The 25074-nt window shown below is 34.2% G+C and overlaps 1 protein-coding gene across 1 annotated transcript in view; it reads right to left on the bottom strand.

Annotated features, from left to right (window-relative positions):
* Dhc16F (Dynein heavy chain at 16F) overlaps positions 1–25074 on the bottom strand; it is a 418273-nt gene that overhangs the window by 369186 nt on the left and 24013 nt on the right. Inside the window, exons 5-8 of the mRNA XM_081735970.1 lie at positions 23758–23965; positions 18918–19071; positions 11747–11986; positions 1693–1831 (exon numbers count right to left, since the gene is read on the bottom strand). Coding sequence (XP_081592096.1) covers positions 1693–1831; positions 11747–11986; positions 18918–19071; positions 23758–23965 — 741 coding nt within the window. The remainder of the gene's footprint in view (positions 1–1692; positions 1832–11746; positions 11987–18917; positions 19072–23757; positions 23966–25074) is intronic.

Here is a 25074-nt window from a genome sequence, read left to right as displayed (position 1 = left end):
ATAAGTTTTCAAGAACATAAATGACATGCTGTATTATGAATGTTGAGAATTACCCTCTATATGACAAATAGCTGCAAATAAATACACTACATGATTTATTTATTGCTAGTGAACGAGTTTCTTAACTTGTATTTAACATTCTCATATATATAATACAGACCTACTGTGGACACCTACCTATTTCAGATGTTATATTTTAAACATAATAATTACTACATTCTGCAATGATTATGTTATATATATACAACTGATGTATTTAATGTCATTATTTTATATAATTTTTCATGCATTGCGGAAAATATAATTTTAAAAGAGCATTGACCCAGAAGGGATTCGAACTCACAACCTTATGATTTGAAATCCAACAGCTTACCAGTGAGCTAACACAAGAACTTCTGCTAAGGTACTTTTAGCGATGTATAACGGTTCTCAAGAAAATTATGACATTCATACCCACTAGAAACGCTGTTTTTGTTCTACTTTGACTATTATTTTAGTACTTAGGCGATAATTATGTTCTATGTCTTAACTTTGAGCATTCTTTTACATATGGAAAGATTCGTTTACATATCTAAATGTTCCATTACGTATGGAGAGCTAAATGACAAACAAGCATGTGGTGACATTAATACAAAGTTTCGAAATATTGTATCATTAAGTATTTCAATCAATGTTGCTTTTTTTCAACACTTGATAACAAGTCTTATTATATTTAAAAGAAGAAAAACACATCTGCAAACTTTTTCCCGATTACAAAGGCTGGCTTGGAGGTTCGAACCTGGTTAACTATTTCCCGAAGATACCCGAAGTTGGACTTTGAAAATTTTTGCCTCAAAACACCAATAAAGAATGCGCTCAACCTTTTTGAGACAAGGTGTACATCTTAGTTAACATCTACCTTATCTACTTTCCCTGAACATATCAAGCACTATCAAAGTGACTCTTAATAATTACGTTTCCTAAACACTTCTAACGCATACCTTGATAACTTTAGCACATACTTTTCTCAGTGCACACCTTACTGAGCCACTTTGCCGAAAAATTCTAACACAATATCTTAGTAAAAATTCGCAAAAAAGAGAGAATTTTACAGGGATTTTAGAATCTTTTAAGTACGTTAAAAAAAAGATATATATATATATATACTATACTGGTATAAATCCTAAGCATTTTTGTGTTCCTATAATGTTCCTATAATGTTCAAAAATCTTGAATTAACAATGGCTCTTTTCAATTGTTTAGTCGTTTACTACATTTTATATTTAATCACTATATGAACGGTAGCAAGATTCGAAATCTTGATAATTAGTTTCAAATCCACGATCCTATAACAAAAATTCTACCACGTAAAATTTCTACTGCGGACAAATGCCGTGCCATATTTTGTATATTCAATAGGGTTATATGTTATAACAAGTAGTTCCATTAATGCTAAAAATCAGAAGGTATAATTTTTTATAAACTTTGTTTTAATTGAGATAAATCATTTTTACGTTGATGTTAGAACATTTTTCCCAATTACTAGTGGTTTGCTAATACATAAATCACACTTGTACTTAGTTAAGATAGCCTGTGAAATTCTTGTCGTAATTATCTATACCAGCCTATGAACTTCTTGTACTGACTAATACCAGACTGTGAAATTCTTTGTACCTATTTATAAACAGCCTGTAAACTTCATTTCGTACTTACTTATATCAGCCTGTGAAATTCTATCATCAAGAGGAAATCCGGCAGCAATAAGTGATCCACTACACGCATCGAAAAGTACGTCTCTCATCACAGACCAAAAATCGTTCAAACGCACCTTCCATATCTCTATCTTATCCATCTAGAAATTTGAAGAAGAAAAAAAAAAAAAAGAAATTTACCTTCTTCAATTGGAAGTATATGTAAGATTTTTCGATGGTGTATGATACTTCAATCTTTCTATAAATTTTTGTTCACAGTATGTCATACAAAATAATTAGTACAGTGCAATTAGGTCTGAACCCGGACATTCAAAAAAACAAGCCGAAACCTTTTCTAAAATGATCATGATACTCTATACAATAACTCAGAGTCCCAAAAAATCTCGCGTCGGGTTTGGTCACTGTGGCCGTCATATTGGATAGTCTGTTTCCATCACCAAAAGTTTTCGTGGAAATCTTTCGTGAAAATTCATATAATGCATTAAATTCTCTCTTCATCCATACTGTAAGATTTTCACACAAGTTTTGAGTGAAGTTATCAGTGGGTAGGTATTTGCAGAGACTTCAATAACCTCTACAAACTTAAATATTAGCTTGTTTGGAGTACTACACTACATCATCATTATCATCAATTCAGTTAATGATCCTGTAAAACAACTAGCGTATATTTTACTAAAATAAGAACTACGAAATTTGTAAAACAAAGCTACTTCATAGTTAGATAAAGTGAAAAGTTTGGTGCGGAATTTGGACAATTGAATAGACTTTGATGAGAGCTATGAAAAGTAGTGGTAGTCTCACGTGGGGACGAGGAATTTTGCTTCAACTATTACTATGGGTTCATTCCATGCCTGCATATTCAAGAATAGTGGAAACTGTGAAGAAATTACTGCTGTTCCCCCGCCTCCTCCAAGCAACATATTAACTTGCGAGAGTCTCGTCCCACTCGAGACGCCGAAGATATGGCTGTTTCAACCGGCTCCGAGAACATAAACCATTCGAGAGATCACCTTAACTTACATCACTCACTTTAACTGACTATAATACAGGTTGTAAACACAGTAGAGATATGAACCATACCTCATTGAAAACATATTTAATTAGTTGTTCTTATTGTGTAAAAATTTTGGAAATTTACATTTTCACGAAAGGGAAAAAAACGGGAAATTCTACAAAATTACTCCGAACAAAAGCGAATAATTGAGTTTTTGGATTTTTATTACAACATTGTAGGGAGAAGAAACAAAAAAAAAATCCGAGACCTTTTCTAAAATGATCACGATACTCTATTCAGTAACTCAGAGAAAAGTAAAAAAAAAAAATTCCGCGTCGGATTTGGTTACTATGGCCGCCATATTGAATGGTCAATTTCCAATTCCAAAAGTTTTCGAGGAGACCTAGCATTCACTTTAATTGGCTATAATGCAGGTTGTAAACACAGAAGAGATATAAACTATACCTCATTGAAAAGATATTTAACTAGTTGTTCTTATTGTATGAAAATTGAGGAAATTTTCACTTTCCCTAGAGGGAAAAAAGGGAAATTCCACAACTTTCTCAAAACAGAAGTGAAAAATTTTGTTTTTTGATCCTTACTATAATACAATATTGTAGGGAGAAAAAACATAAAATACGTGCAAATTGTTGGCTAAACCTTTTGCAGTAAAAAATTAAAAATACACAACATAATTGCCTTCTAAAGCTGGGATTTTAAACTTAGATTCACGTTAAATTCCCCTCTTATCCAAATATTGTAAAATTTTCACCTGTGCATCCACAAGTTTTGACTGAAGTTATCAATGGATAGGCATTTGAAAAAGCTGCAATATTTCTTACAAAACCCGATATTGACTGTTTTGGGGAAGGGAAAAATCCAATAATTTGCGGGATATTTGAAAAAAATGCTTTATTCTTAGCAAGCCAGATTAGTCAGAAAAATTTGACGTGTATAAAAAATTGTTGAAATAAATCATGTTTAGCAACGTATAAAAATTCGTAATGTTTGAGGTAGGAAAAGGGATAAAAAGTAATTCTTTATTATGTAAAGGTTTCTAACTTAGATAATTTTGATTTGAAGGTAACTTACGTTTACTTGAATCTATTCCAGACGAGGATATTTGGCATCTTGGAATGTCTCTCCTTCGATATCCTTTTCGGGAACTAGCAAATCTCCATCCATTGGCACTTCATCTTCTATGTTTCTGTTGGTACGTCCATGCCATACGAAGTACATATACATGATTAAGCATTTTAACATACCTCTCCAGCACTCAAAACTTCATTCACAGTCGTCAGTGTAAGGAACATGAGGTAAGATGTAGTAAGTCTTCAGGAGCAGCGGACTTCGAAGTTGGTATGGGACATAGATAACTATTAACTATCCCTAGCGTAAAGTGTCCATGTTAACACCACGCCATTACTGCACTTGACAAAATTACTCGGAGTGATTGCTCACGACCGGCTCCTGTAGTAGGAGGAAGTACAGCTAAGTTAAACTGCAAATGTATAGGTTGTTGGCAATTACCTTCTCATATAGTTGGTGGCATAAAATGTTTAAGTTCCCGATATCTTTTGACTGATACAGTGACAGAAAGAAAGATTTGCCAGCTTAAGCCACAGCTTCAGCTGACACTCGAGAATTATTGAAAATACTTAGTTTCTCTCTAGGTTCCTTATTACTCTAACTTTTTGTAAGCAGAGATTTTGCCTTTTCGATAAATTGACGAAACGGAATCGCATCCTGTGAAGCCGTGTACAATTAGAAGAAAGTCCTTCACATCACCTATATCATCTTGAATAGTTCCAATATAGTGAATCTTGTCTGGGCAAATCTTCACTGGACTGGCATCATCATTTCTAAAGATGTGTCTGGTGGAGCAAGGGCAACTAGAAGAATAATAAATCTTTGTCTTCACCAATCAAAATAATTCTACGGCCTTTCTTGGCCTCTATAATAGTCATGTTTGCAATCAGCATATCAACATCTACCTTGGCCTGGAGTACCTTGTATCCTGATTTGTGGAGATGCTTACTCCAAAGATGGCTCAATCACATTTTGTTGCTATGATATAGGAGAAATTCAGTCTGCCCTTCAATAACAGTAATATTATCTTCTAATTTTATGTCTACGTGGCAAGTCTTTTCTGCACGTTGCAGATACTCCTCATCTTTTGTCCTTATACCTTTGTTATTTTCATCAAAAACGACAACTTTTTCCGTAATGTGTAACAACGCATGCAGTATAGCGCTGACATATTTCTTTGAACATGGCTGAAAGCTGCCATACAACACGATGCAAGAGATGCCCACTATCAACTATGTAGGGTACACTCTGTTTTGCGGCACCACTTATTGTTTTCTGGGTCGAAGTTCACGACAAAACTGATATTGTCGATGATTTTGTACCTTTTCTCATTAAACCTCCTTCATAAAATAAGGAGAGAGGATACGAAGATAGTTCATATTTGAAGATCTCAGACAACTGTTCTTCAGAGCTAACTGTGCATACCATGGAGTGTAGAAGCTTATTTGGGTTTACATACATTGCTTCATTACGCACAGTTACTAATCTTGTTAAGCTGCCCAAAGACTTCACATCTGACATGCGTTTCAGATAAATTTCACTGAATTGCTTTCCCTCAATCTTCTTCATCACAGCAAGTCTAAATTCTAATGCTTTATCACAATTTACATTTTCATCTGCTAGCAAATCACTAGATATTGATGTAAGTTGAGGTGATCTCTCGAATGGTTTATGTTCTCGGAGCCGGTTGAAACAGCTGTATCTTCGGCATCTCGAGTTGGACGAGACTCTCGCAAGTCAATATGTTGTTTGGAGGAGGCGGGGGAACAGCAGTAATTTCTCCACAGTTTCCACTATTCTTGAATATGCAGGCATGGAATAAACCCATAGTAATAGTTGAAGCAAAATCCCTCGTCCCCACGTGAGACTACCACTACTTTTCATAGCTCTTATCAAAGCCTATTCAAACTTTTCACTTTGTCTAACTATGAAGTAGCTTTGTTTTCCAAACTTCGGAGTTCTTGTTTTAGTAAAATATACGCTAGTTTTACAGGATAATTAGCTGAATTGATGATAATGATAATGTAGTGTAGTACTCCAAACAAGCTAATATTTAAGTTTGTAGAGGTTATTGAAGTCTCTGCAAATACCTACCCACTGATAACTTCACTCAAAACTTGTGTGAAAATCTTACAATATGGATGAAGAGAGAATTTAATGCATTATATGAATTTTCAAAATCCCAGCTTTTAGGAGATATTATATTATATACTTTTAATGTTTTACTAAGAAAGGTGTAGCCAATAATTTTGTACATATTTTATGTTTCTTCTCCCTACAATGTTGTAATAAAAATCCTAAAACTCAATTTTTCACTTTTGTTCTGAGAAATTTTGTAGAATTTTCCTTTTTTTCCCCCTTTTGGGAAAATGTTAATTTCTTCAACTTTCACACAATAAGAACTATTAATTAATTATCTTTTTAACGAGGTATGGTTTATGTTTCTACTGTGTTTACAACCTGTATTATAGTCAGTTAAAGTGTATGCTATGGTTTTTACGAAAACCTTGGCATTGGAAATAGGCTACCCAATATGCCGGCCATAGTGACCAAACCCGACGCGAGATTTTTTTGGACTTCCTCTGAGTTACTGAATAGGGTATCATGATCATTTTAGAAAAGGTTTCGGATTGTTTTCTTCTTCTTCTTCTTCTCCCTACAATGTTGTAATAAAAATCTCAGATTCAATTTTTCACTTCTGTTCTGGGAAATTTTGTAGAAGTTCCCTTTTTTCCCTTTTTGGGAAAATATAAATTTCCTTAATTTTTACACAAAAACAACAACTAATTAAATATCTTTTTAACGAGGTGTGGTTCTTATCTCAACTGTGTTTACAATCTGTATTATAGTCAGTTAAAATGAATGCTAGGTCTCCTCGAAAACTTTGGCATTGGAAATAGGTTACACAATATACTGGCCATAGTGACCATACCCGACGCGGGATTTTTTGGGACTTTCTCTGAGTTACTGTATAGAGTATCATGATCATTTTAGAATAGGTTTCGGCTTTTTTTTTTTTTTTTTTTTTAATGTCTGGGTTTTGCCCTATTTTGGTCTAATTGCACTGAACTAAATGAAGTAATGCATACTAATTGAAATGAAGCTCACAATTTAGGTTATATTTCAGATAAACTTGGTTGATTAAAATGTAACAAATTATTTTTATAGAAGTTTTTCAATTTCCTGATGATCTGGAAAACAGTTTATTGTATATCGAAAAATATTACCAAGTTTTATATATACAGTATAAAACCTAGAATTTGATTAAGAAGACTTATGCTATCAATATTTTTGATTAAAATATTTTTGAAGTTCCATTTTTCACTAATACTAGCTGAACCTGCGCTCTCTACACAGCGCATCATTCACATATGAACATGAGTCTCATTGTCATTCCTCACATCTGTATATATTCCTTTATAGACACTAGTGAAGAACGTCTTGATAAAAATCGACAAAGGGTACCACAACGGGGAGATTTTTTTCGATTTTTTTTTTTTTTCAATATCTCGCACCGTTTAGCAAGATTTAAGCATACTTCCGGTTGGAATTTCTAATTCATGTATGAACAGTGTTTTCTTTTTCTTGCATGCAGTATGTAATAAACGAATATATTACATACACAATTAATTATAATGTCAGTGATGTATGATGTTCATTGTGGAAAAAAACTCCAAAATATAATGATTCATCTTAGCTTGGAGAAATGGTTATCCTTCGTTTTTCATTTGGCCATGAAACAAACGTCTGAAACATATACAACCTTTGTATACAACTAATTGTGTTGAAATGTATAGCTCATAGGATATGATACTTCTTTTAAATTTCAACACTTGCAGTATAATCCTAATAAATGTAGTAAAGAAATAACGGCCAAGTTTTTTAAATACTCAAATAACAGTAGACAATCTACACAAAATTTGGAATCGGCCAGCGTAAACGGCACATTTCTAGCACTTGTGGTTTTCGAGATCTCATTGCCGAAAGGATTGGAGACAAACATATAAACTTTTTCTTTAGAGGCAACCATATAAACCTAGCATTTAATGTATAGATACAAAATTAACGCATTTTAATATTTCTTGTATAGTTTGCTTGCAAATTTTTGCCTTAATCTTTGTTCCTATTGACGCTCTGCGTTGTAAAAAACAGATATTATTATTATTATTATTATTATTATACAATAGAACTTTATTATACGATACAATCGGTTTTATTCTAGGACACATCAAGATTCTACAGAGCCAGCAGTTTTAGCCTGTGCGATCTATTCATTTACCATATTTACTATGAAGCTGTTAGAAAGAAAGTAAAAGCAGAATTGTTTAATTAAAATAATGTTACATTCCGTAAAAGGGAGATTAGTGTGCAATCGTCAGAGAATCCTAATAAACGTCATATGATTAGATGTGAAACATATTTAATAAAAATGGCGAAGTAAAAAGAAATAGAAGGAACAGAAGTAAAAGGTCGTAACAATTAACAAAACGTTAGGAAAATAAACGAAGAAGAGAAGATATCATATGTACTAATAAGATAAATCAAATAGTTAAAATGGTAGTATGGTTCTATGTTGTTTACTGCGTCTTTCAATATTTTTTCATAACCAAAGATGATGATTCACGAATTTATATCTGCATTCCGTGTGGGAAAAAAAAATACTTCTTCCAACAGTTTAGAGGCACATGCCACAAGTCAGAAGGTTTCTTGCTCAATTCAATCTCGATTAAAGGATTGTCGAAAAGATAGATGTCATATTTTATGTAGAAAATTATCTTCAAGAAAAGAAATATTTTCCCTAGCGAGAGTCACACATAGCTCATGTTTGCAGATTTGTCGAATCTCCAGCCTTTCACCAAGGAAACTCTACAAGATTTTTTTTCGCCTACAAAAGTATGTTTATCAAGAAGTCAGTTGTTCGATTTTCAATTTTAGAACCCTTGCACCTAAAGAGCAAGGTGTTTTCATAAAGTGATTCGATCTTCACCTGCTGGGAAAGATCACAACATAAATGACTGAAATTGTTAAGGAAAATTAGTAAAGACGCAATAACAATATTACCACATTTTAAATAGTATTAAAAATATAATAATTTTCTTTAAATAAATAAGTAAATGGTGATACAGTAAACAAAAAGGTAACTGTAGATGAAAAGAGTTTGAAATAAGAACAAAAGAAAAAAGTGAGATCACAGGGAATTCTGGATAAGAATATTAACCAAAATTGTTAGAATATGAATAGAAGGCTTATAATCTGTAGTATGACTGTATGAGTAATGTTTATATTTTCGAGGTACTAAGAGTAGGAAGATGTTAGAATGAAATTAAAGATATAAAGTGTTTAATTGTGTTCCATTAAATTAGTATAGACCATAAAATTTCAATATTATTATAGAAAATAGCTTGTAATTATCACATAAAGAAACAATACGTAAGAGGAAAAGAATAAGTATACGGCAGATACATTAATGATGGCTGTTTACGAAGCCACTTGTCACTCGAAGATATTGGAAGGTACCGGAAGATAAGGTTAACCTATTTAATAAGTTTATAATGTTATTCTGTACTGTTGCATGCTGACAGATGATAAACCTACGTTCTCTACCATTAAGCGCATTATTTTAACGGAGGAATTTTATTATTATTTTATCCACTACTGATTGGCACATCAGAAGTAACAGTTACGCGAAATTAACAATGTTACAAGATTAGATCCTACTTTACATTAACATATTTAGATATAAAAAGTTCTTTCATTTATACTGTAATTACATATGTATCCATACGAAATACAGGATGTTTCAAAACAACACCGACAACGTTTGGGAGGTGATTCCTGACACCAAGATAAGACGAAAAATATAGATCAACCTGGGTGCACAAATGCTTCCTTTCGGGGTTATAGGCTGCCACTCCAAAACTACGGGACCTACCGTAGTAGGGTCAAAACTTCAGTTAGGAACTAGTGTGTGCCCTTTCCAAATATCCATGCTTTAGAATCCTGCGGTACTTCCGCAACAATTTTTATAGAGGTAGTTGGCGAGTACTTCAAATAATGTGCCCATAGCCAAACTGCTTCTAAAAAAGTTGTTGCGTGAGTACCTTAAGATTCTGAAACATGTATTCTTGGATAGGGCACATATTAGTTCCTAAGTAAAGTCTTGACCCGACTACGGTAGGTCCCAATGGTTTTGGAGCTGTGGACCTTTAAAGTTCAGTTTTTCATGTTTACGGCAGCCTATAACTCCGAAAGGAAGCATTTGTGCACCCAGATTGGTCTATACTTTTCGTCTTATTTTGGTGTAGGAATCACCTCCCAAACGTTGTCGGTGTTGTTTTGAAACACCGTGTATAGATGTACATAACGAATATTTCTATAGGAACGCTTTAAATATTAAATAGGACTTCTGAATCGATAGATATCGTATTAATTTTCGGTATAAGCGATTCCAGAGTAAAATTCCCCACTCTAAGATTCAAAATTTCTATGATAACGTTGCAGTCTACAGTCTGAAAGCTTAGAAATTCTATTACACTGAATTCAGCAAAGAGTTTATTATATATATATATATATATATATATATATATATCAGTGGTGTACCCTGAAAATCTGAACGTTTTGCCGCAGCTGAAATAGAATAATATTTTTATACAATGTAACATTTCAGGATCATATTATATTTTGGTATTTTATAACGCATACATAAATACTGTCTTCGTTATAATCATGTATCTGCTATAAGTTGTAAATTAAGCATTTTCCTGGAACTATAAAGGCCGAACTAAAAAACTTCAAGTTGACAAAATGCTTTATACAGTGTAAATTTGAGTAATTTTCTTAGGTTTCTCTTGCAACATCTTCCTTAAATAGGCCTTGGATACTGAAAAACCCTTCTTATTATCAGAATTAACGTTACATTTTGAAGACGCACGTAGGTGCAGAAACGCTCAAATTAGGCATTGAAACTTGAGCATACTACTAAAACGGAAGATTACTATCACAAAGTATAAGAGAGATTGACACAACCTTACATTTACAACTTCTATTGTAGTTTATTTCATTTCAGTCCTCTTCTTAGTCCAGTAGCCAAAGTGCATATATTTGGTTAGTCGGGTCCCGGATCAAACGCACTATATTGGTCAGATTCCGCTTTAAACTGTAGGTCTCATCTTATATAGCTTTGTTTTTGATATAGAACATAAATACAAATACTAAATCATTTGTTTCATTTAGCCGTATTGTACTTCATCTGTTCAATTTTGAAAGATAATATCCAAATAAAGACCAAAATAGTATCACAACAACAAAGTAGAAAACGTAAAATATTGTTATTAAGTATTATATTATTTCTTTTACATCGTTAAAAACGTTCACCGAAGAAAAATAACTAGTGAATATGATTAAATATACTAGAAACAATTAATTTTGTGTTGACAGAAGCAATAGATTTTACGTCGTCTGCTTACAGTTTTAACTATTTTCTAGGCAATCACCCAAATCGCTTCTCCCTCTGCAGGAAAGTTAGCTTAGCCCTCTGTAGGACTGAGCAAAAAGCTTGAAGGTTCGCACAACCAAGAGCGGTCAAGACGTGTTGCTTCGCAATGCTCTTTCGTGACGACTCTCATAGCATTTAGTGTCGAGAATTTGCTCGTATTGCTGTTACGGCATACTTGAATGAATTTTCTATCCGCTAGGAAGTGCTGGTGACTCTATCTTGGAATGAAGTACAGATGACATTATGAAAGTAAGGCTGTTATTTTCAAGATATACTTTTACCAAGTTCCTATTGTAAATTATGCTTTTATTATTATTTATTTACCGTCGGTAAACGCACTACCATACTGAAACCGCCACTGATATAAATTGTATACGCAAGAAAAGCGAAAGTCAGAAAATACAGTGCAAAATTTCCCACAAAAATAATGAAATTAGATAGATACCCTGAGGAAATCCTTTTGAAAGTTAAACATACCTGCGCATCATGGAAGGTTTGAAGTGTGATACTTTCTTCAGTAAATATTTGTAAGAATGACATATCTTCAAGTTTCCCTCTCATTTCTTGAATTTGCAATAAAGCGTCACGCAGAGAACCATCTAATACAAATAGATTCTTCTCTAACTCGGTTTTTGATTTCTCGTATCTCTTCACCATTACATTTTTTCGCCACACATGGAATCCTTTCCATCTTCTGAACGTATTAAAGCACTTAATCTTTAAAGACAAACATATTACAAATAGTATGTGCATATCACCGTTAGGAAAAGGTTAAACAACAATCACCGCCGAATAGTTAAATAATGAGACTGATTTTGTTGTGACCAAAGATAATGTAAAAATACCAGTTTATTATTCATAGTACATCCCTCCTGCGTCAATATAGAGAGTAGTACGATCACGCAATAAGTAGAACGACCTCTACAATAAGCTTGTGGTATGATCCGTAATGCCATTGTCACAGCTGCTTGGATGTCTACAACATTGTCAAAAAGTTGTCCTTTACGAACACTGGACATTGGACGACCAGGCCAAGGTTCATCTTCAATCGATTCTACACCACGTTTAAAACGTTCACTATTTAAAGATTTGTGCACGAGACATACACGTATCACCATACACTCTCCACATCAAATCAAGTCTCTGTGGCACTTTCACAATTCTGGTGAGTCTGCCTTACTAAAAATAATACAAAATTTACAATTTTTCTTTTGCTTGTTTATTCATCAGTGAAAGGAGATAATGAAATGCAAGTCACCACAATCGTAGATAATGCTATTCTACAACAGAAAATATGAACCTGAAGAATGTTCAGTGTTGCCATCCATAGAAATTACAGTGTTGCAAGAAAAACAATTTCCCTAAAATCTAAGTTAAGGCAGCGAGTTGAGGAACAAACTCAACTGCATTTCGTTACGTATCATATTGTTTTGGTTTCCTGTGAACTACTTTTTAAATAATAGTTGTATTTAGTTTGTAATAAACAAAATAGTTTTAACATACAGTTATTAAACTAAATAATAATGTTAATTAAAAAATAGTTCAGAAGAAACCAAAACAACATGATACGTAATCAAATGCAGTTGAGTTTATTTCTCTACTCGCTGTTTTAACTTAGATTTTAGGGAAATTGTTTTTTTTTTGGCAACACTGTAATTTCTATGGATGCCAACACTGAACATTCTTCAGGTTCATATTTTCTGTTGTAGAATACCATTATCTATGATTGTGGTGACTTGCATTTCATTATCTCCTTTCACTGATGAATAAACAAGCAAAAGAAAAATGGTAAATTTCGTGTTACTTTTAGTAAGGCAGACTCTTAACACAGAATTTGATATTTACTCTCTGTTCCATGTTGCTAGCGTGACGAGTGACTCTAGTGCAGGGTTTGAAAAAACCCGGGTATTTTTGAAAAAACCCAACCCACCTGGGCCCATGTGGGTTTTTTCGGGTATTTTCGGGTTTAATTGGGTTTTATCGGGTTTAATTGGGTTTTTTCGAAATAATTCAATGTCTTTGGGGTAAAAATGTTAAAATATGATTTACATTTCAAGATTGTCATTGTCACAACTTGCAACATTTTTCTATTCTCTACTGTTTTGAAAAAATGGCCGCCATTTTGAAATTTTTATTGGATAGCCGAAAAAAATCTATACAGCAAATTTAGAATGTCTCGTGCTTCTACCCTCAAAATTTGAACTTAAAAAGTCCGAAAATTGTACCCTGTAGCATGGATACACGCTATTTAGAATAATGGCCGCCATTTTGAAATTTTATGCCGCCAAAATATATACAGCTAATTTAGTCTCTCGAGCTTTGACTCTGAAAATTTCAACTTGAAAGACCGAAAAATGCCCTTTGTAGCGTGGATATCCGCAATTTATTTTTAAGAGCCATTTTGTAATTTTACGTTCGTATGCCGCCAAAATCTATGCAGAAAATTTAGTGTCTCCAGTTCGTATCCTGAAAATTCAAAAGACCGAAAGTTGAACACTGTGTAGTACAGGCAGACAAACGAACAAATGTAGATCATCCCAGGAGCCTGAGTGACGTTCGGCAAATATAAATACCAAATAGCTATATTATTTTGAAACAAAGACATAATTCATCAAAATGTCTTATATGAAATAAATATTTTTCAACGTAAAATAAATGGTTTTATTGTGGAAGTTCGCTTTCGATGCTTTGTGCGTTCAATTACGGGAATTTCCCGAGCACTTGTTGCAAGACTGTTGTTATCTAGTATTTGCCAACTATGGAAAGTAGAAAGACCGCACCCCCGCAAAATTCCCTATATATAGGTTTAAGTGTAACGTATGTTCGGACCTCTCCCCAAGGGAAGGAAAATACTATCGAGAACAAAAGTGCATTAGCACCTGTATTCTGCATATCCTTAGTACATTCAATAATAAGCTTAAGGCTATAAATTAGGATTGGCCAAAATATTCCGGAAATTTCACTTTCCGGATTTCGGAAAATTCCAGAATTCAGAATTTTTTTCCGAATTCCAGAATTGGCCATCCTTACTATAAATGAGAAACTGAAATCGGCATTGATCATTTTTTTGTATTTATCACCACTTCTTTAAAATTATCGAAACAAATGAATAAATTAATCTTTACGAGACAATTTTGGATTTGGAAAATTAAATTTATTCTTTAAACTTACACATCAACTACAGGAAATTGCTTCCGTGATACAGTCCCTCTCATCTCTTCAAAATTATGTAAGTAGATGAACAAAATATATTAATCGTTGATATATGGTGAAAGGTGAGTTTTGGATTTAGAAAGAATGAAAGTTACTTTTTGTATCTAGTTCAAAGTATAGATTTGTTTTTACAAACCGGTCATAAATGGGCTGGTAAGAAGTTTGCACCGGTCACCGGCTTTAATCAAAATAACAGCAATATTTCCGGCCAGTTCGGTGAAAAACCAACCCTATTTTCTTTTTCGAAAATTAATTTAAAACAATTAACAAAGATAGGCCTATAATTCATAATTTATAAACTAAATGTTTCAAAATGTAACAAATGAAATTAAATATCTTCCAGCGTAAAATAAATAGTTTTATTGTTGAAGTATTCACTTCCGATGCTTTGCGCATTCAATTGCGGGAATTTCCCGAACACTTCTTTCACGACAGGTTTTCCCTGAAAATGCAGCTTGCTTTACTGTACATCGAAACTTCAATTAATACTGAAGTTTGAATTCAGCACTTGAAATAGTAAGAGTTACGTAGTCTTGGGAGCTCCGAGCATTAAACTTCTTAATTTTGACAGGAAATTTATGCTATAGGTGGTGCTGATTCTACAGAATGCTTATTTGAAGGGTAGCAACAAATGACTGTTGTTGGAAAACCAAATTTTACTGAATACTTTTGTTATCATCAAGGGTAAGAAATAATACTAATAGTTTTACTAATGTATTTACATATTTACTGTTAGTACCGGCACCTATGACCTTAAACCCGTCAACGTATGAGGGATAACGTCTCTCTGCGGCGCCGAGTCAGCAAGCACACTATTCACGGAAAGTATTTTTCTAAAATATATAGAATTGCTTATTTTACTTCAAATAGGCTATAAGCATAATCCACACATTAATTTGTTCAATAATTATCTCAAGCTAAGGAAAGTTCTTTTTTATTCATTCATTCAGTTTATTCAGAACTTTATAAAGGTCTTATGTTGAATGTTGTTGTCTACCTTAAAATGAGAGCATCTAATTCGCCCAAAGAAAGTTCAAAATCTGATAAAAATAACTTTCAATGTGATCACCTTAGTTGTACCAATAATATACTAACAAAAAGCTCAAAAACCCAGGTGGGTTTTAAGGCGGGTTTTTTCAGGTGGGTCCAACCCGAAAAAACCCGCTGGGTTTTTTCGGGCTGGGCCCACTTGGGCAAACCCTGCTCTAGTGACTGCAAAAATGGCGTCGTATTTCCAGTCATGCTTCGCGTGTAATAATGCGGCGTTGCCAGATTGTAGAATTACTCTTTCGAACGCATATATTGGTTTACGGATAGCATTCACTGTTTCGTCACAATAAAATCTGTCTCATTACTTAATTGTCGGACGGACTATATGCAATCTGTTGTTAACAGTGTATTGCGCTACACATACATCACATAAATAAGTAACACCTTCTTTCAGCAAAAGAAAAATTATCAATTATTATTGGCAACTAACGATATAGTTCTAGTTTCACGAAACTTTTTTTTTCCCGAAAACTATAAATGCGAATTTACTTACAACTATGTTATTTTGTTAATCTTGATGTAACCAATAGGTTTGTATGTCTCATCTTTAGATAATATTTCAGTTAAACACAAATTAAAATTTCAGAGTTAATGATAATCATAGGCAACATCTCAGTAACCATTTTATGTATTGTCATCTTGCTAGTATCATAACAAAGAGGTTAATAAGAGTATATTTCAGTATCAGTTTCATTTCAATAAGTGGCATGGTTCTAGTACAGCATGAGCTTCTAGGTTTACAAAGAAATTTATTTTCCTTCATTTTCTCGAAAACTACGTATGAGAGTTTACATTTATGTATATTTTATTGTTTAGCTCGGCTAGATCTATCGATTGGTAAATATCTCATCTTTGGACAAACTTGTTCCCAAATTACTCAGTACCAGGATTATAAACGCTCACTTTTGATACGAGCTTAGCTCAACTCACACTCAGAGGGTAAAAACTGAGTTAACTCAAGGTTTTTAAAAGAAGCGCACTCAGCTTATGCTAATTTTTTATTTGAGATAGCTCAATTTGACGCTCAACATAAGGAAAATTACAAATAAAACTGTCCGATGATGTAATAACTAAGTATATTTATAATGTTGTATATTGAGAACGATCCAGCATACAAATGGATATTATACGGTAAAATATGTTACTTTACAAAGGAAGCATAATAAGTAAAAAAGAATGTTTAAGAAACTAACTTATACAAGCGACAAACGGCAATAAGGTAGAAATAAAATAGATTATATAAACCTGACCACCATATATGACTCAATAAAGGAAGCACCCTGCAAATCATGTGCACGCCGACACTGAATATGCATTTGTCTAAAGTACTGTTTCTGTGACTTTGAATATAATATCAAGTATCTTCTCAGAGATCGGAGAAGAATAAACTTACATATTGCCGATTACAATATTTTGTGAAACTAACAAATATCGGAATTCAGCGTGAATTTGAGCGTAGTTTTCGCTTAAACTTACCTATATTTCGAGTTTAACTCAACTCAACGCTCACATTTTCAAAACGAGTTAGCTCATGATAAAACTCACAAAAAACGAACGCGTTCTATTGAGCTAGCTCAAATGAGTGCGCTCGTTTACAACGTTGCTCAGTACTACGTTAATTTGTTAATTTTCAAGTACTTAACTGTATTTGTAAAGCAATATGAGATGTTATATAGCAATCTCTCGTGTAAAAAGTAAAAATAAAAAAAAAGAAAAAACCTTCAAATCTCACATCATCTTCGACACAGAAAATTAACTTTGTAGTAACAAAAATGACTAATAGAATTGATCATTATTTATTGTCAATATAGATACCGTAAAACTGACCATACTAACAATGCTTACTAATATGGGGTTGTTTCTGCTTGAAGCACATAGTAAACAACAGAGCACAAGAACATATAGTCCTTGCTAGAAGAACGAACTTATAATTTTGGTATGTAGTTTGGTAGCAAATATCCTAATAGCAAAATGAATTTCTTTTCCTAATATATTTCGAAAATAAGAGAAAAATAAACAAATAATCATTTAGGAATTATATATAATACGTGATATTTTCTCTCTCTTAGAGCTGCTTTGTGGCTAAGTGGTTAGCGTACGCGCCTTTGGCATGGAAGACCCGGATTCGATAACCGGCGAGAGCTCATGTGGTTCGGATTTCAAGTTAATCAATAAGACTCGTTTCATATAGTCTCGCTGCTGAAAGGGGCGTTAAAATCAACTCAACTTTTTTTTCTCTTCCTTTGGAAAACGTGTTGGCTGTAATACAAAGGTATATAGATGGTCATTATGCAGTTAAAAAGAACACTTCTTTCATGCTGCAAGAAGGGCAACAGACTGGGTTAGATGTGTCTTGTCAAAGCATTGGTTCTGTATCTGAATACAGAAGGCAAACAGTCATTGTAGGTTATATGGCTTCCAGTCTACAATGCATTGCATTGATATTGTGTATTGCTTCCGTATATTGAAAATGTTGCTCGTCCGGTTGATGCTACATCCCTAGCATGCAGGTAGAACCGGTTCTCATCACTAAACACAATGACGTCATTCATTCCTCTAATTGCTTTTTTCGCGATAACATTGAAGGCAGGCTGCATTGGGGTGATGCGTAATCAGGTGCCATTCATGATCCTAGTGCTGTGTCCAGCAAATGGTTACAGATGGTTCCTGGATGACATTGGTTGAAGTTCAATTGCCATCGTGGATCGATGTGTACTTTACTTGGAGCAACATTGATGTACAGCGAACTTGACCAAAATGTTCCGGGATTGTTGAAACGACCACCCAGACTCTCGCAGATCCACGATACGCATTCAAACTCTGCTAACTGCTCAAAAATTCCATGTATACGAGATTTCCGCGTCACTTCATTCTAGGTGTTCATTTTTCATTTTCTATCATCATATTAAAATCTTGCATGTCTCGGCTCCTTTGTATTCAAGCATAGCCACAAAATTATCCATCATTTATATAAATCTAAGTCTATTGTCATTTTTAGGCACGCAATTCCTGATGTTGACCCTGCACTATGAAGAAAGCTGGAGAGCAACTTGAATTCAGAGGTAGCGAAGATCGATCTAAAAAAAACAGAAATAGTTAAGTTGGGAACCAATGCACTAACTAGACAAGTAAACGTTCGCCATTTTGTGGAGGAAAGTCTTTCGTAGACTACAAACCAGAGGACTCAGTTTAAACATATGACACGGCTAAGGTGAAGTCTCAATGTCATTACTTAGATTCAAAAAGAAAATAAAAGTTTATTTATGCAACTGTGGAAGTCAAGAAAGTAATTATTCTTCGCAAAATAATTCAGTTTTCACGTATCATAATAAAACACATCTCGTGACGTATTATTACACAGCTTGTTTATACAATCTAAACTCACCTGAATTAACTTATTGTAATATATGTATTCCCTTTCCCATACATCTAATGGCGTAAAGACCATCTCAGGTATGCCTACAGATCGCCACTGCGTAACACCGTGACTGCTGATGGTTAGATAATTGTTTTTATCTATTTCTTCATACGGAACGATCCTAAGAAGAAGATAATTAACATCACAGAAAACTATGAAAACAACTTATATTTGAAATTGCTTGCTGAAGGTGCAGTTTTACATTCACCAGTATATCGCTACATATTTATGATTTACGCAATTCTATTTTTTCTCAGCATTTATACTCCCAGATATGTACTATATCTATATTGACTTGATTATTGACAGAAGGAAATATACTGCTTTCATTTATTGCATTCTTGTTTGTTTTAACTTGAAATCAACTCTGAAAGTTGAAATATAACTATGAATCACGAACTGATCCTGATATACCTTATATACTTAAAATCTGAAGGATTTTAATTATCTTCATTAAATTCTTAAAATATACCGTGTTATAAAATTAGGGCAGTGACATAAACTTAGGGGATCCCTGTCTCTCTACTTTGCCATTGTCTTTTAAAATGAGAAAGAATATCATGTAAGGTTTTAATACATGGAAACTACCATCATTATCTTTTTCGGGTAAAGGAAATGTAATATTCTATGAAGTATAGAGTTCAGAAAAAACTAATCTAAAATAATGCTGCTAACATATTCTCATTAGAGGAAATTACCCATTAAGACGTGACATTTTTAAATGAACTAATAAATTAATAAATAATAAGAGTAATAATGGAAACAAAAAGAGATGTTTTTAGCAAGTAGTTTCAATTACTACGACACATAAGAATTTTTCCTTAGTCATAGCTAACTTTCTAAGACTACAGTATATAATAAAATGTACACAAAGGGGTAAATTGCAAGTAAATGAGCGATTTTAATCCTCCTTCTCTATTTGCATATTGGACTGATCCAGCAAGACAAACTATGCATCATAACAGTGATCTATTACTGCAATCTACCTAGAAAGAGTACAATATTTACTTTCAATATACTCTCCGAAAGTGAACCCACTTTCAGAGAAGTAATTGTGATGATTTTCCATATCAAATCTAATAACTGTTGGTGCAAGGAAAAGAAACACTGTAAAACTGTATGAGTTTTATCTGCCTGAATAAACATACAAGGATATAACAATGCCTCATGCAACTCTGAATGCATTTACAAAGTAATTTAAAAATTAGCTTTTTCTTTCTAACTAAGAAAAAAATCGAGGAATTATATGCAGATCAGATTAGAAAGGTACCATTGAGTGCGTTCATCAGTGCACAGATTTCCTGAAAGATTTCATGGTGGGGTAAGCTAAGAATCAGTAAGACAGCTAAAAATCGTGGTCAATTCATATTACAATCAGCAGTCATTCTCGAGTAAATGCACATGTAAGAACTTCTATTCCTCTAGGAAATGTCAATCTGGTCCACGTGCACCAAGAAAAGAGTTCCCCCAACTCCAAAAACAACAGTTTACTACTTACAAGAAACGACAGTATCCAAACTGTTCGGTCCATTTTAGGACATCTTACTCAAGTTATTCAACGACAGTGCTATGAACTTCTGTGATTTTGGCTTGTCAAGAGAAATTTTCCTCTCACTGCATCTCTAAGAATTTAGATGGCTTGTACAAAGCCTGATTTCTGTTCTCCAGAGGAATCTGCTACAGTGAAAACTTCATTGTAGGGCAATAATTCGAAGTAATGATATGTAAATCTCAACAGATGTTGTGGTAATGGGCTCTTGTATACGGTGCATTCCAAGCAAAATCAGCTCCATGGGTGTAGTTGCACCATCTTCGTTTTTGCTCGTATTTTGGTATGTTATGAGGTATCAAGAGAGGTGTCGAATGCAAAGTGGCAGATGTTGATGGTTCACCGTTTCCAAAATAGAGGGCACTGAACACGTCAAAAATGCTCCAAACACGCGTATATTAAAATATTTGTAGTTACAGTTTGATAAATGTAAGGAATATGAAACTGTCACAGTACACATAGTAACACAGACAAACCTACAAAAAAAGTAAGAAACCAATATTACGAATGTTGCCACCACAATGGCGGGTCAAAGGTAAAGGTCATTCACGCAAAGTTACCCAAATTTGGTCCTCTTTGTAGAGTAGAAAGGGAAAGAACGACTAACCTTTATTTTGTGACTGACAACTTTAGACCCTCCTCAGAACATCGGTGTATATTTCACTTGGTGGTATGTTGCCCCTTCCTGTGTATGCAAGCTATTGTCTCAATGTTGTCAATATCGGCCATATTGCAAAAGGGCCTGGAGAAAAATGGTTCAGCATGTGAGAAAATAACCTGCCGCGGTATGCCTCCTTGCACAAGAAATATGATTAGGTGGTTCACAGTATTGTCCGACTTATGAAAAACAACACAAATGATAATTTCGTGACTAAATGCAACGCACATGAATATCGTACGAAATGTGTCTTTGCCGAATTGCGACTGTGGTCGTGCAGTTGTTGTATGAGTGCAGTACACAGGTCAGTACTGATATTGTGAATCCTGCCTGTTGCAGTGGTGGCAGAACTATGAGAATGTGGGATTCAGGAACCCAGACACAGTCAGTGTTGGACAGAGAGAATGTGGTTGCTGGACCAGAGGGATGGAAGAACTTGATATAGTAATCTGAGAGTTCCTCTGAATGCTTCTGAATGACAACCAGCCTCCATTTGGAGTCGTAAATACAGGCCATATAATCAACAACCTTCGGATGTTCTGTGGCCGTTACACCAGTCGAGGAATGTTTGAATACTTGGATAACTGTGAAATTCCTGCTGTTGGAAACACGCTGAATCCGTAACTGGTTACCGGCTGTCGGAATGAAACAGTGGTGTTGTCTAGTGTTCTTCATAGTCACAACGGAAGCTTAACTGTTCTGAAGCTGCACCTCTTGTTCGTCTATCTCCATAAATGAACTGTATGCCACGAATGTTCTTCACACACAATTTGAACATCTCCTGAGCTATCTGAATGAAATCATCCATTTCTTGTAATGATGCCTTAGCCACATGCCTCTTCACAGTCCCACCGACACCATAACATGATCCCTTCCCATGTGAAGTGCCATTCTGCCTCCAGGTTGAAGTCTTCCTTATGGTGCAGTAGGCTGATGATATATATATATATATATATATATATATATATATATATTATACTGGCCAGCGGTGCCATCTTTGAAGTACACAACTTCTTGTATGAGTGGTAGATGCTGTTTTAAAAGCTGTAGGACTTTCTTCTGGAATGTATACTAACAGTGGTAGTGAGTTCCAAGGAATTGCTGATGACACACACACTTTTATGTTCCAGGTTAAGTAAGCATTGATTTTGCATGTCAACCACCTATTGATACGATAATATGTCCTTTATGCTGAACATATGGGTTGTAATCATAGACATTTACATTACATGTACCATTCGACTATGTTTTTCATTATGTGAACACAGTCATATTGCACCTTCGATAACTCGAGCAATACTGTAAACCACCAAATCATATTTGTCGTGCAAGGAGACATACACAGCAGGTTATTTTCCCACATGCTGAACAACTTTTCTTCAGGCCCCTTTGCAATATGGTTGCCCAAACATGGCCGATATTGACAACATTAAGTTACAATAACATCCATATACAGGAAGGGGCAACACACCACCAGCTGATATATACACCGATGTTCCGAGAAAAATTCAAGGTTGTCAATCACAAAATAGAGATTAGTGGTTCTTTCCCCTTCTACCCACAAAGATGACCAAACTTGGGTAACTTTTGTGTGAATGACCTTTCATTTTACCCACCATTGTGGTGGCAACATTGGTAATATTGGTTTCTTACTTTTTCTGTATGTTCGTCTGTATTACTATGTGCACTGTGACAAAGTTTCATGTTTCTCACATTCACCAAACTCTAACTACAAATATTTTAATATATGCATATTTGGAGCATTTTTCACGCGTTCAGTGCTCTCTATCTTGGAAACGGTGAATCATCAGCACCTGCAACTTTGCATTTCAATACCTGTCTTGATACCAAAACACGAGCAAAATTGACTGCAAAACATCGTTTTTCAAAATTGACTGATTTCGCTTGGAATGTATCATACGTTTTCAGGTACTAAACTTAGTCACTTGTAACAAATTCAACATATTGTAATATAGGTCAGAATGATACGATACTTGCGTACTCTTTCCTCTTTTTTAATGCTCTTTATTTAGATCACATTTTAACACTTTGGATATCACTGAATTCATACCTACAAAGGATTTGGTGTGTAAAAAATCCGGTTATTTCCTCCTTTCATTAATATACAATAATAAGACAATCGCCATAGGTGTCCTGAATATGGACACTGGATTGTCCAAGCACAACAGCTAGGTTGTGGTATTAGCCATGTTACCTAAGTAAAGAGCACCGACTTCAGAAAAGAGTGAGAGTGTATGGCTTTCTTGGAAACGAACTGGGTAGCGTAGTGTTTAACGCATCGGCACGAGTACCGGATTCGAGTCCTGATCCAATTATCTACTTTTTCAGTCTTTGTACATAATTAAATTCACACCTTCAGACAATATGGTGTGTAAAAAGTCCAGTTGTTTCCCCCTTTCATAAAAAAAATAAAGGGAAATTATTGTTTACTACTGTGGACCAAAGAAAAATAGTTTTGCTTCAGGGTTAGCAATGTAAAAATTTACACATATGCAGAGTCTTAGCGATAGTTTCTTCTAATAACACTTATTCAAAGCAACAAATCCGTACTATCAAGTTTAGCTCCATAAATTACTTACTTCAAGGCATATGGAGTGTACAGCTCCGACGACTTAGGAACTGCATAATTCATATAGAGAAAGCCCACACTAGGGTCTGTTTTCACTTTTTCAATAACAGAACCATGATCGACTATTCCTAGACGATCTTTAAGTACTCTTACTTCAGCTACTGTTTTCTTTCTTGTCCAGATCTCCGGAAGAAACCGATGCAAGGTCTCTCTTCTCTCTAAAACATAAAATAATATTTTTTTTTCTACTAACTACATAATTAAGCTACTAACACGTGTCCATTGGGCAATGTATTTAATGTGTGACGTTAACTTATAAATGTGAAAAATAGATTTGAATTTCTACTTTTACACTGCTTATTATTAACAAACATTAAATACCAATATGTTAATCAATGTATTAAATTTTTCACGTACCAAAAGGAATTAATTAGTAAAACATACATCATGCGATTTTTTTCTTTTTTATATCAGTGAAAATTCACAATCTATAAGTATAAACTACCGAAAACTGTACTTCAAGCGATCTGTTCATTCCAAGCTTCTTTACAAATAATACCTTCACTGGCGACTGCACAAACACAACAATAGTACAGCCATCAGTGAGAGTTGTGTCTCCCTTTCCATATTTTTTTCTATTACAATCTTACAAATGAATTAGCTATTTAAGTACCTAAGCTAACTACAATTCCTGAAAACACTTTGTATTTAGTAACGTTTGGCTTTCCACTGGAGCCTTGATCACGGAGGTTAAAAGCACGGGAAAGAATAATAAAAATATCAGAAAGGTAAAAGGAACACCTCATCAGGATCGAGCGGTGCGAAGAAACACCTTGTCCAAACTTCTAGTCACACATCTAATGGCGGAGAGCACAATGCAAATGGTGAGTTAAATTTGTGTTGTTTTTTTTTTTCTTTCTTGTTAGTGGAAGGCTGCCAGCTCATATTGGTATTAATATTCCGATTCCATTGTATTTGAATTTCTCAAATACTCCTCTCGTTTATTACACAAACCATTCCTTATCTAAATTCAATTTTGGATTTCTTAAGCACATAAACTACCTATATTCCCCAGGTTGACAACTACATTAAGTAAGATCTTTACACAACATGGTTCGCGTATCGAATTAAAACTCCTCAAAACTCTGAAAAAATCAATTTGGGGGCTACTACACTGACCCCAGCCAAAAATCAAGGTTTACAGAAATAAAATGCAGTTGCCAGAAGCACATATAGGTATAACAAAAAGAAACCTTAAAATAGGGTTAAAAAACGCCTTACAGACACCGAAGCAGAACATTCGATTTCAGGACTGTAAAAACGTTTG

This window comes from Thermobia domestica, chromosome 13, assembly GCF_964235325.1.
Source record: "Thermobia domestica chromosome 13, izTheDome1.hap1.1, whole genome shotgun sequence".
NCBI classification, from domain to species: Eukaryota; Metazoa; Arthropoda; class Insecta; order Zygentoma; family Lepismatidae; genus Thermobia; species Thermobia domestica.
Note: the sequence above shows the minus strand (reverse complement) of the source record. Positions and strands in the feature narration are given on the sequence as shown.